The sequence below is a fragment of the Leptosomus discolor genome, unplaced genomic scaffold (assembly GCF_034619465.1).
Source record: "Leptosomus discolor isolate bLepDis1 unplaced genomic scaffold, bLepDis1.hap2 HAP2_SCAFFOLD_35, whole genome shotgun sequence".
Taxonomy (NCBI): domain Eukaryota; kingdom Metazoa; phylum Chordata; class Aves; order Leptosomiformes; family Leptosomidae; genus Leptosomus; species Leptosomus discolor.
In genome coordinates, this window is record NW_028237764.1 from 1,093,252 (window position 1) to 1,107,088 (window position 13,837).

The 13,837-nt window shown below is 49.4% G+C and overlaps 1 protein-coding gene across 1 annotated transcript; it reads right to left on the bottom strand.

The window, feature by feature from the left end:
• Positions 1 to 9,752: 9,752 nt before the first annotated feature.
• On the bottom strand, positions 9,753 to 10,688 carry LOC147412929 (olfactory receptor 14C36-like). The gene has a single exon (XM_086480804.1). It carries the CDS (start codon positions 10,686 to 10,688, stop codon positions 9,753 to 9,755), a length of 936 nt encoding a protein of 311 aa, XP_086336930.1.
• Between the last annotated feature and the right edge of the window lie 3,149 nt (positions 10,689 to 13,837).

Sequence of the window (13,837 nt, forward strand, 5' to 3'; positions counted from 1 at the left end):
TTCAATCTCTTGCCAAATTTCTGCTCTGTGGTATTCACTTGTTTAGTCTCTTATCACCTCCTCAAACCTGTATGCAACATTCTTCATCCACTTCTTTCATCTTTTCAGGGATATACTGGGATGCTGCCGAGGCCAATCTCACCTTCCTCAGTCAGGCTATCCCTGACAATTCCCCCTTTTTGTATTTGTGTAAAAGCTCGGTCACAATTACCAAGATTATTACCCTCACAGTTTGAAAGATATTAACTACCCAGACCGCCCCCACCCTTTAAACATCCTTGTCAGTCAGTCTAAGCCATTATCCTCTGTCAAACGCTTAATCCCATCTTTTAGCTGCTGTAACCTCTTGAAAATAAGTTCTGAATGGTCAGATGTCTAGTGGCAACCCGACCAAACACGTGCAGAATGGATTTTCAGGGTTCGCAGTAGAAAGGCACAAAGCTTCTTTATGCATCATGTTTGCTAAAGTTACCCAGACATTCTGCTTGGGTTGTGAAACTACCCATTCTTCACCCTAATGCAGGTTCCAGCACAGTCCAAACACACCGAGCAGGAACCCAGCGAGGGCCGGCATCTGTAGAGACACAAGCATAACCCCTGCCCCAAGTTATTAGCTCCCACGGTCCGCTCCACTGGCCAGTAACTAAATCTTTAATCTGCACTTTGATGCCCTTTTGCAAATTCTGTTTTGAAAAAGGAGAAGAAAAATGTAGAAAAAGAGGAGGTAGAGAAGAACTGTCCCCATAATGAAGAAAGTTAAGAACATAAACTGCTTTATTTCAACATGCCTGAGGCGGTTCCCCAATCATTCCCCCTTTTTGTTTTTGAAGCTGCCGCTTCAACGTGCCATGTGCGCGCTCAAGGATGGCTTGTCCTGCTGGGGAATGGGGAATGCCTGTAACATGAGTAACACCCCATAAACTAAACAATGTGTGAACTTCCCGTGAAGCATATGCTGGGCCATTGTCCTTTTTAATTTGGCGTGGCACCCCAAGCATAGAAAGAGCCCTCTGTAAATGTCGAATCACATCTTTTCCGGTTTCTCTGTTATGTGCTGTTGCTACCAAAGCATGAGAATAAGTATCAATAGAAACATGAACATATTTCTGTCGGCCAAACTCATTAATATGAGTAACATCAGTTTGCCAAATCTGCAAGGCTTGCATACCTCTGGGATTACTACCAAAACACACTGGGGTGTGAGTTCCCTGGCAATCAGGGCAGGCAGCTACAACAGAACGAGCCTCAGTACAGGACAAACCAAACTGCCGTCGCAAAGCTCGAAAACCTGGATGAAAAAATTGATGTGACAATACAGCTTGACGCTTCTTGTTAGGAACAGTACTCAGAGCCATGGCAGAAACAAGAGCATCCGCTCTTGCATTACCTTCTGTCTAAAATCTGGGTAAAGTGATATGAGTACGAACATGCATAACAAAATTATGTTCTCTTCGTTGTTGAATGCTCTTCCAGAGTTCCAAAAGCACCTCAAATAAGATTTGATTGTCTGACATAGTCAAGACCACTTTATGCAATGGATTAACCACATCGGCTACATATGCTGAGTCAGTGACAATATTTACAGGAGAAGTAAAAATAGAAAAACAACAGCCATGGCACGCAGCTCTACTACTTGTGGAGAACCTTTTTAATATAGTACTTTGTTGTTCCAGTTGTTGTTTTCATACCATACTACAGCTTCTTTACCTGATTTTCCTGAACCATCTGTAAGGACAGTGGGGCCTTTTACAGGTTCTGGCTGGCTGAAGTTGTTCTGACCAAATAGTACTTCTCGAGCAAATTTCAGTAGCAAGTGCGATGGTAGATGGTACGATATTTGCCCTTCAAAACTCACCAAGGCCGCTTGTAGCTCATAATTGTTTGCCAGACACCATTCAAAATACCAATTTTGAACAGGAAAAGCAATTGTAGCTGCATCACGCCCTGTTAGTTCTAGATATCTCTAGCTTTTATGATAACAGCAGCAATAAGTTCAAACAATCTAGGAGCGGTTTTTCGTGGCCGGAATGATAAAAACATCCATTCTAAACTGTGTAATGGGTCATCCCACTCAGGATTCCACTGCACCAAAGCACCAAATGGTGCAGTTTTGTCAATTAGTACAAAGATGTGTACCAATTGAGACAAGTCTATTCGAGAGACAAATTTCTCATGTATCGATTGTTCCACCACGTGAATTACACGTAGTGCTTCCTCATTTAATATTCTGGGTTCTGCTGGATCAGTAGAATTTTTTTTAATAATTCCAATAATGGTTGCAACTGCAAATTTGTCAGCCCAAGATGGGGTCTGATCCAATTCAAGGATCCCATCAGCTTCTGTACATCATTAAGGTTGAGTTTCACCGGCTGAGACACAGCCTGTTTGCTTGTAAACGTCATTCCCAAATATTTCCAGGGTTCCACCTTTTGTACTTTTTCAGGGGCAATAACTAATCCATATTGTTGTAATGAGTCTCTGGCCAAATTCTCCATGTCTCTCAACTGCTCCTTGCTGCTTGATGCTAACAGGATGTCATCCACGTAATGGTAACAATAACTAGCAGGGAATTATTCTCTCACAGGCGACAAAGCTTGTGCTACAAACCATTGACAAATTGTGGATTTTTTTGCCGTGGCTGGAGAGGGATTCTGCATCTTCGCGCACCCTCTCGCGCTCTTCTTGACGTTTCCCTGAAGCAACTGTCCCACGTGTCCTTTTCTATTTCATCTAAAAGCGGCAAAGTGCGGTTAACAAAATATCATCTATATAATGATAACAATAACACTGCGTCTCACTCACGCATTCCAATACTGATAACCAGTTTTTACACTATCACACAAGGAGCTCCTTTACACCATTCACACAAAAGACATAAGAGGACACTTCCAACTATGATTACTACAATAGCACCTATAGCATTGAGCAGACTAAGATCCAATATCATACATATGTCAGACAAGTTCCAATTCACGTAGTCAAATATCAGTGCGAGTGGTGAAAACAGACGTTAACATCAATGCTGACCAGTGCACAGTGCGAGCATTGAACAAATTACAGAACCAGAACCAGAAAGAACACCTTTTTCTGTGGATGGTCCTTGTCTGCCCCTGCAGCGAGCCAGGTGAGTCAGGGAGTCCCTCCGAGAAAAGGTCCTGGAGCGCGCCTAGGGAGTCCCTGTCCTCAGAGGCTCCTGCAACTGGACAGAGATTGTCACGTCTGGGTTGTCAACTGAGTCTGAGAAAACTCAGTAACAACCAAGTGTTACCAGGCAGGTATTCTCCATTGCACTTCAAGAGTTGTTTTTTTCTTTTCCTATGTGAGGTGCGTTTTGTTTTTTCTTTAGGGGGGTTAGGGTGACCCCAGGGGTGGCACAGGGGGTCCCCTGTCCCCTCCCTACCAAAACCTTGCCACACACACACAAACCTGTTACATTCCACCATTCGGCTCCGTGAATCACGTATTTAAGAATTACCATTAAAATCCGCATTTGTCACAGTCTTCACAAACTTCACTCAACATCAACAAAAAGAATTCCCCACATCAAAATTAAATTAGCATCATCACAACACTGAACAAAAGTGGATAATTTACACACAATCCACCCCTCGGCCCTTCACCACAATTACAACAGCATAAATTTCCCACAATCATTCCACCCCCCAACGCCGCCGAATCCATACTCTGCCTCCCATCCCCCTCACCATCATCCTTGTCTCATAAAATCAAATCCCAAAACACCTTCCTCGCACCCCTTCCCTCTGTCCCGGGTTTAACCGCATTCCCGATTTCTCTCCCTTCTCCCCGCGAGCGGCGCAGGGGGGGAACGGGGATTGGGGGTTGGGGTCAGTTCTTCACTCTGTTCTTCCTGCCGCTCCTTTCTCTTCACCGGGGGGGGGATGGGGTGGGGGCCAGGGGAGGTGCTCGGTCAGGCCGTCGGTGTAACAGTTCCAGTAGCAAGGGGTAGGGTCCATGGTTGAGCACGTCGGTCATGTGAATTAGAAATTCGCAAAGATTGCAGAGCCGCATTCAAATCTAGTTCCTCATCTTCTTCACTATCATCATTTTCTTCCCTTTCCCCCCGCAGCTTCTTGCTCCTCCGGTGGAGGTGCCGAGGGTGTTAACCCAATATCATCTTCTACATTCCTTAAGGGGGGGGAAACCACTCGAAATAGGTGGAGTAGGGGGTGGGCGGGCGGGGGTGGCGGCTGCTGCGGCAACAGCGGCAGCAGCGGCAGCGGTGTCGTCGGAGGGAGGAGCAGGGGGGAGCTTACAAGGGCGGGATCTCATCTTTCCAGTACATGGTTTTCTCCCCGCCACTGCAGAGAGCCTGGAACGATCTCCCTCCTGTCCTAAATTACTTGTAGTTCCTCTTTCCTCTATTAGCGACTTTTCCTTTTCATCACATTCAGCTTGCCATTCTTTCAGAGTCTCGCTTAATAGCCGCCACATAATGGCTAATTCTGCTGCATCCTTTTGCCCCTTTGAAATTGCACTCCATAGTTTCCGCCAAACTTCTTCCCAGGCAGTCCCACTAAATGCAGTGGCTGAAGTATCTTCAAATCCCTGCATTTTACTCCATATTAACATTCTCTTGGACCCATGGTTGGTGGGTTTCACACCTTTTCTTTCTAATAGGGCCTTCCAGGTAGACAATATTGTCTCTTCCTCTTTTGTTATTTGTTGGCCCAAACTATAGTTTTATTCCCGGTGGCTCACCTTATCAGGTGCGAAGTGAAGCTCAGGTCCGGATCAGGCCGAGTCCCACAGCTCTCAAGTTTCACCGGGATCCGTCCCCGCTGCAAATTGCCACGCAGCCCAGGCTGTCCAGCAGCCCACACGGAATCTCTTTGTGTCGAAGTGAGGTCGAACTGTTCGGCAGCCCTCACTGAATCTGTGTCAAATTTGGGTTGAGCTGTCTTGCAGCTCAGGCTGTCTTGCAGCCCTCACAGAATCTCTGTGTCAAAAATCAGGTCGCCTTCAAAGATCACATCGGGGTCACCATTTGTCACAGTAGGGACTTACACCGACAAAAATACGTGTAAGGCAGCCTTTATTAAGTACAAAAGCCAAGATGGTTGAGATGGCACAGCAGAAAAAGTGTTCCCTTTTGTAACCTTATCTGTCCACCCGTTCATGCACTAAGGCTGCTAAAATGGTTCGCTCAATAGCTCTGTCCATTCACCTCTATTCACATAGTGATTGACTGGAGCTCCAACTGTATTTCCCACTTCATCTACTGTTCTCTTGCCAAATTTCTGCTCTGTGCTATTCACTTGTTTAGTCTCTCCTTGCTCAGTCTCATATCGCTTCCTCAAACCTGTTTACAACATTCTTCACCCACTTCTTTCATCTTTTCACGGGTATACTGGGATGCTGTCGAGGCCAATTTCATCTTCCTCAGGCAGGCTATCCCCAACACTGCAGTTCAGGAATTTGGCACCAGAAGACTCATTCATGTGCAAAAACACCCCAACAAGCCAAGCCTGTGCATCATTTTCCACAAGTCTTTGAGTCTTCTGTGGTGCATTTGAGACATTTCAGGAGCGCAGCCAAAGAGAGAAGGTTTCAGTAATAAATAATAATCTATCAGGATGTCTTCTTTTTCCACTTGTCTTTATTTTTCCCTTTACAAGGCAAGCACTATCAGCCTTCTCCAATTCATACTGATCCAGAACATCTCCCGAGGAAGCCTGAATACGATCATCTCTGTCAGACGCTGTATAGGCCATCTTTGTCCTGTGTCCCATCGTCATCATCGGTCTCCCTCCACCAGCCGTTTTTCTCAGTAGCCGCCTGCAACTTGCATCAGGAATTCACGAATCTACAGTTTTTTCCACTAAAGGCTGTAGCTGAACTGTTCAGCTCGTTTCCACCGATTCCCATCTGCTTTACTTGGAGAACCAGCTACACAGTCACGGAAGAACAGAGTCATGGAGTCGTTCAGGTTGGAAAAGACTTTAAGATCATCGAGTCCAACCGTTAACCAAGCACTGCCAAGCCCACCATTAAACTGTGTCCCTAGGCACCATGTCTACACGCCTTTTAAACACCTCCAGGGATGGTGACCCCACCACTTCCCTGGGCAGCCTGTTCCGGTGCCTGACAACCTTGTCGGTGAAGAAATTTCTCCTAATGTCCAATCTAAACCTTCTCCCTCAAGCCTGTGGCTTTGTGTGGGGTTGATGGGGGGGAGCTCTTGTGGAGACACGCTACAGAGGTGACACGTGGCTGGACATGTGCTCTGGAAGATGCACTCCATACCCAAAGGCTGAACCGGTAGTGGTTTTGCCTGGGATGGAGTGGAATTTCTTCCTAGCAGCCCACAGGGTGCTGCAGTTTGGATTTGTGACCTTCCTGGCTGAAGGTGCACGAGAAGTTGGGAGGGGACACAGCCAGGACAGCTGACCCCAGCTGACCAAAGGGATAGTCCAGGTCGTATGACGTCACGGTCAGCAGTAAAATGGGGGGTTAAGGTTAGCGTGGGAGCTGCTGCTGTGGGACTGGCATCAGTCAGTTGGTGGTGAGCAACTCTTTTCTTTTGCATGGCTGTTTTTTCTTGGATTTTTCTCTTTCTTGGTTGGTTTTGTTTTCCATTACTTTTGGGTTTTAATGTCTTTTTAATTATTAAACTGTTTTTATCTCAACCCACAAGTTTTTCTCACTTTCACCCTTCTGATTCATCCCCCACCGCCACAACAGCACACTCAGCATGGGGATCAAAGTGTTTGAGATAACAATAGGTTTAAACAGAGCGTATCACAAGGAATTTTTAATTATTATATCTGTTAAAAATTGCTGGTCACAGTATTGATTTATCTGATCTTGATAGTATTTTAGCTGATCTGTGCCACACTCCCTTTGTTGCTGGTTTGGACTTTTGCAGTTTGCTGTGCTCTGTCGGGCTCAGTGGTGTTTTGCCGGGAAGATTTACTATAAAACAACGCCCTTGAGCTTGGTCTGGTGTTCAGGCTCTGCACTGATGCCATGACTGTACTTCGGGTACCATCGCGTGGAGACAATTGGCAATTACACTTCTTCCTCTGAGAGGTTTTTTGGTGGATTAATACAGAATGGCCTTGGAAGATCAAAACGAGAGTTTGGGCCCCAAAATGAGCTTTGGACCTTGCAAATAAGGCTTTGGGCTCTATAAATGAGACATTGGACCTGCAAAATCGGTCCTGGGCCCTTAAAAATGACACTCTGGACCCTTCAGGTGAAGCTCTGGACCTCAAAATTGGGGCTTGGAGCTTAAAGTAAGGGTTTAGATTCTGAAAAGTAGGGTTTGCACCCTAAAAGGGAGGCTTTCAACCCTGGAATTAAAGCTTTGGACTTGAAAAATGAGGCTTTGGAACATAAAGAAAGGGATGGGTGTCACAAAAAGGAGGTTTTCGACACTCAAGTTGCAGCTTGGCTCCTAAAGATGACTGTCTGGATCCTAAGAATACTGCTTTGAAACATGAAAATGAGGGTCTGGGAACTGAAAAGACAGCTTTGGACCCTAAAATGAGTCTTTGGGCCTTAAAGGAGGCGTTTGGACCATAACAATGGGGCTTTGGGCACACCAGATGCAGCTTGGACCCTGAGAACAACAGGCTGGATCCTAAAAATGCCACTTTGGAGCTTGAAAATGTGGCTTTGGACCCTAAAACTGTGTCTTTAGACCCTCAAAAAGAGGCTTTAGGCCATCCAAATTGCAGACCGGATCCTGAAAATGAGGCTTTGATCCCTGAAAAGGAGGCCTTGGAATCTCAGGATGAGGGACTGGGCCCCAACATGAGCCTTTGGAGCCTACAAATATGGCTTTGGACTCTCAAATTGACGCCTTGGACCTGCAAAATCAGATTAGGGCCTTAAAATGATGCTCTGGGCCCTTCAGGTTAGTCTCTAGACCTTAGAAGAGGGACTTTGGACTCAGAAGTGAGGGTTTGGATCCTCAAAAGGAGGGTTTGAATCCAAACAGGAGGCTTTCAACCCTAGTAGCAAAGCTTTGGAACTGAAAAAGAGGCTTTGGGACTCGAAATATGAGGCTTTGCAAGCAAAGAGTGAGGCTTTGGAAGCCAAAAGTAAGAATTTGGAGAGGGAAAATGAGGCTTTGGATGCTATCAATGTATTTTTGGAACCTGAAGCAGGATTTCTGCCCTAAAAATGAGGGTTTAGACTGTAAAAAAGGCTGACCCTCTTCTCTTTCATCTCCCACCCACTGTCTTTTGTTCTCCCACTGCACACCATGCTGAAAGAGCTTGTCTATTAGTCATAAAGTCCTTTTAGGTACTGGCAGGCCGCGATGAAGTCCCTCTAGCCTTCCATTCTCCAGGCTGGACTTGCTCAGCTCCCTCAGCCTCTCCTCTTGGGAAAGGTGCTCCAGTCCCTGACCATCTTGGAGGTCCCTTGCTTCAAGCAAAGGGATTCAAGCACTGATCCCCGCAGGAGGATGGAAATGGCCAAACAGGAAAATTCACCCATAGACTTGGTGTGTGCTGCCAGCGCTGGAAATGACCACTGAGAAAGGCTGGGGGGTTGCAAGTGCCCTGAGGCACCTTCCCCAACCGTCCACGCCACCAAAGGCCCAGACCAGGCTCCCTTCTCCTGTGTCTGTGAGTCTCAGCTCCCTCCTATGAGCCCTGGTGCGAGTTCTCCCCCTGCATGGTCAGACAGCTCAGCTACCTTCCGTGTGTTCCTCTCCTGAGCACTTTCCAGCCCAGCCCAGTCCCTCCCTGGCTCTCCCCTGCCCATCTCTCCCCTGTGCAGCCCAGAGAAGCAGCCCATGCTGGGCTGACCCCGTGGCAGCGCCCGCTGATGGGTGCTGCAAAGCCCTGCGCACTCAGCTCCTCAGCCCCAGGCCCTCTGAAGGTCACAGGAGCTCCTGGAGGGCAGAGAGGTGTCTCAGCCTCCCCATCAGCCCCCTCAGGGACGAGGGCCAGCCATGGCCTGAGGAGGCGAGATGACCAGGGTCTCCCTGTGTCGTCAAGACATCCTTCTTGTCCACTGTCAGCAAGCCCCTCTGTGCCAGCCCCTCTCCCAAGAAAGGACTCTTGGCCCAGGGACTCCTCAGGCTGCTCCTGCTCCACCATCCATAGAGAAACCTGCCCTGAGCTGGGGCATGCAGAAATAGATTTCTTTTCTTGTCGTTTATTACTCTTCTGGAATCACAGAGTTTCTCCTTTGCTCTTCTCCAGGGATGTCCCTCTCCCCTGACAGCCTGTCACCAGGAGAATTCTGTCTTTGCTGCCCTGACTTTGCTGCTCCTGCCCCCTCCCTGTGCTCTCCACAGGGCCCTGAGCTGTTGGTGCTGCTCTGCAGACGAGCAGGCTGTGGTGCCCAAAAGCCATGGGGTGACCGCCCCAGGCAGACCCCTGTGGATCACTCACTATTTCCAGGGGCACTGGGCACCCATAGGTGAAGGCTCAGCCCAGGCCCCTTCCCTAACATGTTGTCTCGTGCCATTCTCCCCTCAGCTCATGGAGAACCCAAGCACAGCAGCACGGACTTGTGGGGCAATCTCTTCATCCTATCCTCAGCTCAACCTCCAGACAGAGGCACTGAAGAAATCCCCTTTTATTACAGAGATACAACACGGGAGGTTAGATGTACCGTTGGGCCAGACACACGTGAACAGGCCTCTGAGTCAGACAGGGAGGGTTCATGTCTCTGTGGAAGTGGATACAGATGTTCCTGGACAAACGCCATGCCCAAAGCACAGGACGTTCCCAGGATGAATTTGAAGTCACTTCTGAAGAGACACGGGCAGGTTAATGGTGCTGAGAGACTAGTGACAGAATCAGCTTCCTCAACGTGTCTTTAAGATCCTGGTTCCTCACGCTGTAGATGAGGGGGTTCAGTGCTGGAGGCACCACAGAATACAGAACTGCCATCAACAAGTCAATAGCTGGGGAAGAAATGGAGGGGGGCTTCAGGTAGGCAAAAAAAATAGTGCTTAGAAACAGGGAGACCACGGCCAGGTGAGGGAGGCAGGTGGAAAAGGCTTTGTGGCGTCCCTGCTCCGAGGGGATCCTCAGCACGGCCCTGAAGATCTGCACGTAGGACACCACAATGAACACAAAACAAACAAAGCCTAAACAGGCACTGACCACAAGAAGCCCAGCCTCCCTGAGGTAGGTGTCTGAGCAGGAGAGCTTGAGGATCTGGGGGATTTCACAGAAGAACTGGTCCACAGCATTGCCCTGGCAGAGGGGCAGTGAAAATGTATTGGCCGTGTGCAGCACAGCATAGGGAAAAGCAGTGCCCCAGGCAGCTGCTGCCATGTGGACACAAGCTCTGCTGCCCAGGAGGGTCCCGTAGTGCAGGGGTTTGCAGATGGCCACGTAGCGGTCGTAGGCCATGACGGTGAGGAGGCAATACTCTGCTGGTATAAAAAAGACAAACAGAAAGACCTGGGCAACACATCCCGAGTAGGAGATGGCCCTGGTGTTCCAGAGAAAATTGGTCATGGCTTTGGGGAGAGTGGTGGAGAGGGAGCCCAGGTCGATGAGGGAGAGGTTGAGGAGGAAGAAGTACATGGGGGTGTGCAGGCGGTGGTCGCAGGCTACAGTGGTGATGATGAGTCCATTGCCCAGGAGGGCAGCCAGGTAGATGCCCAGGAAGAGCCCGAAATGCAAGAGCTGCAGCTCCCGGGTCTCTGCGAATGCCAAGAGGAGGAACTGGTTTATGGAGCTGCCATTGGACATTTTCTCCCTCTGGGCATGGGGACCTGTTCAAAAAGTTAAAGACAGCGACAATTTCAGGCAGACTTCTCTGGGTATATCTATTCACTTTCTCATAGAACATCCCCCAAACTGCTCTTCCCTCTTCAGGAAGGCCTTTTTTGAGCTCCGGTTGCTGCTTCTTGAGGGTGTCCCAGAGAGCTGGAGGTTCTGCTGTGGGCTCTGCACGAGTCAGAGTCTTACCTACAGCGAGAGGTAAATAGGAACAAAGAGTGGTCTGAGATTAAATGCACTTCTGATGTCAAAGACCTTTACAGCTTTGTGGCTCCCGACATGATACACCCGACAACAGGGTCAATTTTAGTTTGTGTATTCTGTTCTAGTTGTGCCATCACCGCTGAGGAGTGCTTTTAAGGCAGAAATCCTTGGCATTTCTGTTGCACTCCTTGTGACACAGTTTTGGTCCTGTGAGGCAAGTGACAGGCGCTCGCTCACCCTCCCCTGCCCCAGGGAACAGGAGAGAATTGGAAGAGTAAAGGTAAGGAGGCTCATAGGTTGAGATTAAAACAGTGTAGTAAATGAAATAAAACAAAATTTAAATAATAATGATAAGAATAGCACATATATATATGAATAATGCATAATGCAATTGCCCACCACCCACTGACCGAGACCCAGCCCGTTCCCGGCTAGCGATCCCAGCGGAGAGAATCCTGAACCCGCAATCACAGATAGGGAGAGAGCCAGACCCCCAGCTAACCCTCATCCATGTCCTGAGCATGACATTGTACGATGTGGAATATTCCACTGGCCTGTTTGTGTCCATTTCCCTGGTTATGTTCCCTCCCAGCTTCTGAGGCACCTGCACACTAGTAAGACATGGGAAGTTGAAAAGTCCTTGATTTCTTAGCAACAGCTAAAACATCAGCGTACTATCAACATTCTGCTCATACCAAATCCCATAAAGAATCCAAAACACAGCACTGTTCTTGCTCCTAGGAAGAAGAAAAAGCTCTATCCCAGCCAAAACTAGGACAACGACAGTACATGTTGGTGTCTCAGCTGCACTTCAGTTCTTAGCCCCCCACACCAGTGAGTGTAACAGCAAGAAGAAGGGCAGCAGGGAGAAGAGGAGATGCCAAAGTCCCCCTGCCAGCGGAGGCAGGAGAGGGAGATGCAGTCGGACACTCGAGCGTGTCTCCTCTGTGGTGGTCAGGTTGCTGGGAAGGCAACTCCTGACCAAATCCCCGTGACATTAAGGGCAGAGGCTCTGCTGCGTGAGTGAGGAGACCAGGGGGTTGCTCCAGGGAAGGCATCTGCACTGAAGGGCATGGCAGGGAGATGCCTGAATCCCCCTCCCACAGCATGTCTGGGAGCAGTTCTCTCCCCCTCCCTGCCCATGTCTCTGCTTCCTGGAGCCTGTCTTGGCCAGGACCTGTTTCTCTGTCCCCACATCTCCTCCCTCCTCACACTCACAGATCCCATCCCACCTTTCACGTCCACAGCTCTGCTCTGCAGACATCTCCTGGCAGCAGAGCTCTGCCCAGGGACATCTCTGTGTGGGCAGGGGTTAATGAGCAGCTCAGACAAGTCCCAACAACAAATGGGGTCTCAAGGCCTGGTGCACAACGCAGAAAGAAATTCCCATTTCTCCCTGCCCACCCAGCAAACCAAGAGGACAAAACTCACAGCCCAGATTTCTTCTCTTTCAGGTGAACAGTTCCTTGACGTGCTGTTTCCAGAAGGAGCCTCTGCAAATGTTGTGGGGGTGATCTGGAGCTGGGAGCAGCCCTGACCCACGCAGTTCCCCCCTGCCAGCAGAAGGAGCCTCCCTGGCTGGGGGTCACTCCTTCCACCCACAGCATCTCCCCACAGCGCTGTGGGGAGCTCCCTGGGCAGGCTGAGAGCTGACCCTGGCAGACAGCAGAGTCCCTGCTCTGGCACACAGCCCCTGGGGGGCAGGGACCCTGCTCCGAAGGGCAGCCCTGGGCACCCCTGCCTGCACACCTACCTTCACACCCTGCAGGTGTCCCTGAGAGAAGGCAGCCATCATGCCCGGTGCATCTGGTGGGGCAGCAGGGAGTCCCTCACCTGGAGCACGTCCTCCTCCTCTACACTAGAGAAACTGTTGGGATCCTCGTGAAAGACTCTATGTGCTGTGGGGTGTTCCAGGATTTTGATAGCCCTACAGAAGCACCAGGTGCATTGCCCTGAACACAGAGACTTACCATGCAGATGGCTGTAAAAATTTCTTTTCCAATAAACTCTCATCATCCTCCCCTCCAGACTGGCATTAAGCTCACTCAGCCTCACTTCTCTCCTCTTGGTGCCTGCAGGCAGTGCCCTCAGCCCTGCTGCGCTTTGCACAGGAGCTGCTCCTGGGCAGAGCTGTCTCTCTGCAGCTCTGCCTGCTTGCTAGGAGCTCCCTCCATCCCAGGAGCCCAGCCCAGCTCAGCAGCAGGGGAGCAGCCCAAGGCAGCCCTTTCCCTGCCCCCTCTGGGCTCCCTTGTGGTTTCCCTGGGGCTCCAGGGGAACCTGCTCTCAAACAGGCTGAAGGACTCACTGATGTTCCCTCCCTCAGCTGGGCACAGACACTGACTGACAGCTGTGTCATTTCTGCTGTCAGAAAAAGAAATGGACGTGAGAATAACCTTTTCTTGTCCTATCACTAGACAGGACACATGGAAGGTGACAGGGCCCAATTGTGCCCCTGTACTCAGCACAGTGATACCACACCTTGACTACTGTGTCCAGTTTTGGGCCCCACAGTAGAGGAAAGACCTCGAGGTCCTGGAGAAGGTCCAGAGAAGGGCAACGAAGCTGGGGAGGGGTCTGGAAAACATGTCCTATGAGGAGCGCCTGAGGGAATGGGATTGTTTAGCCTAGTGAAAAGGAGGCTGAGAGGAGACCTTATTGCTCTCTACAAGTACCTAAAAGGAAGTTGCAGTGAGGCTGGTGTTGGTCTCTTCTCCCAAGTAACTAATGACAGGACAAGAGGTAATGGCCTCAAGGTGCGCCAGGGGAGATTTAGATTGGATATTGGGTAAAATTTCTTTCCTGAAAGAGTGGTTAGACATTGGAACAGGCTGCCCAGGGAGGTGGTGGAGTCGCCATCCCTGGAGGTGTTCAAATGACGTATAGATGTGGTGCTTAGGGACATGGTTTAGTGTTGG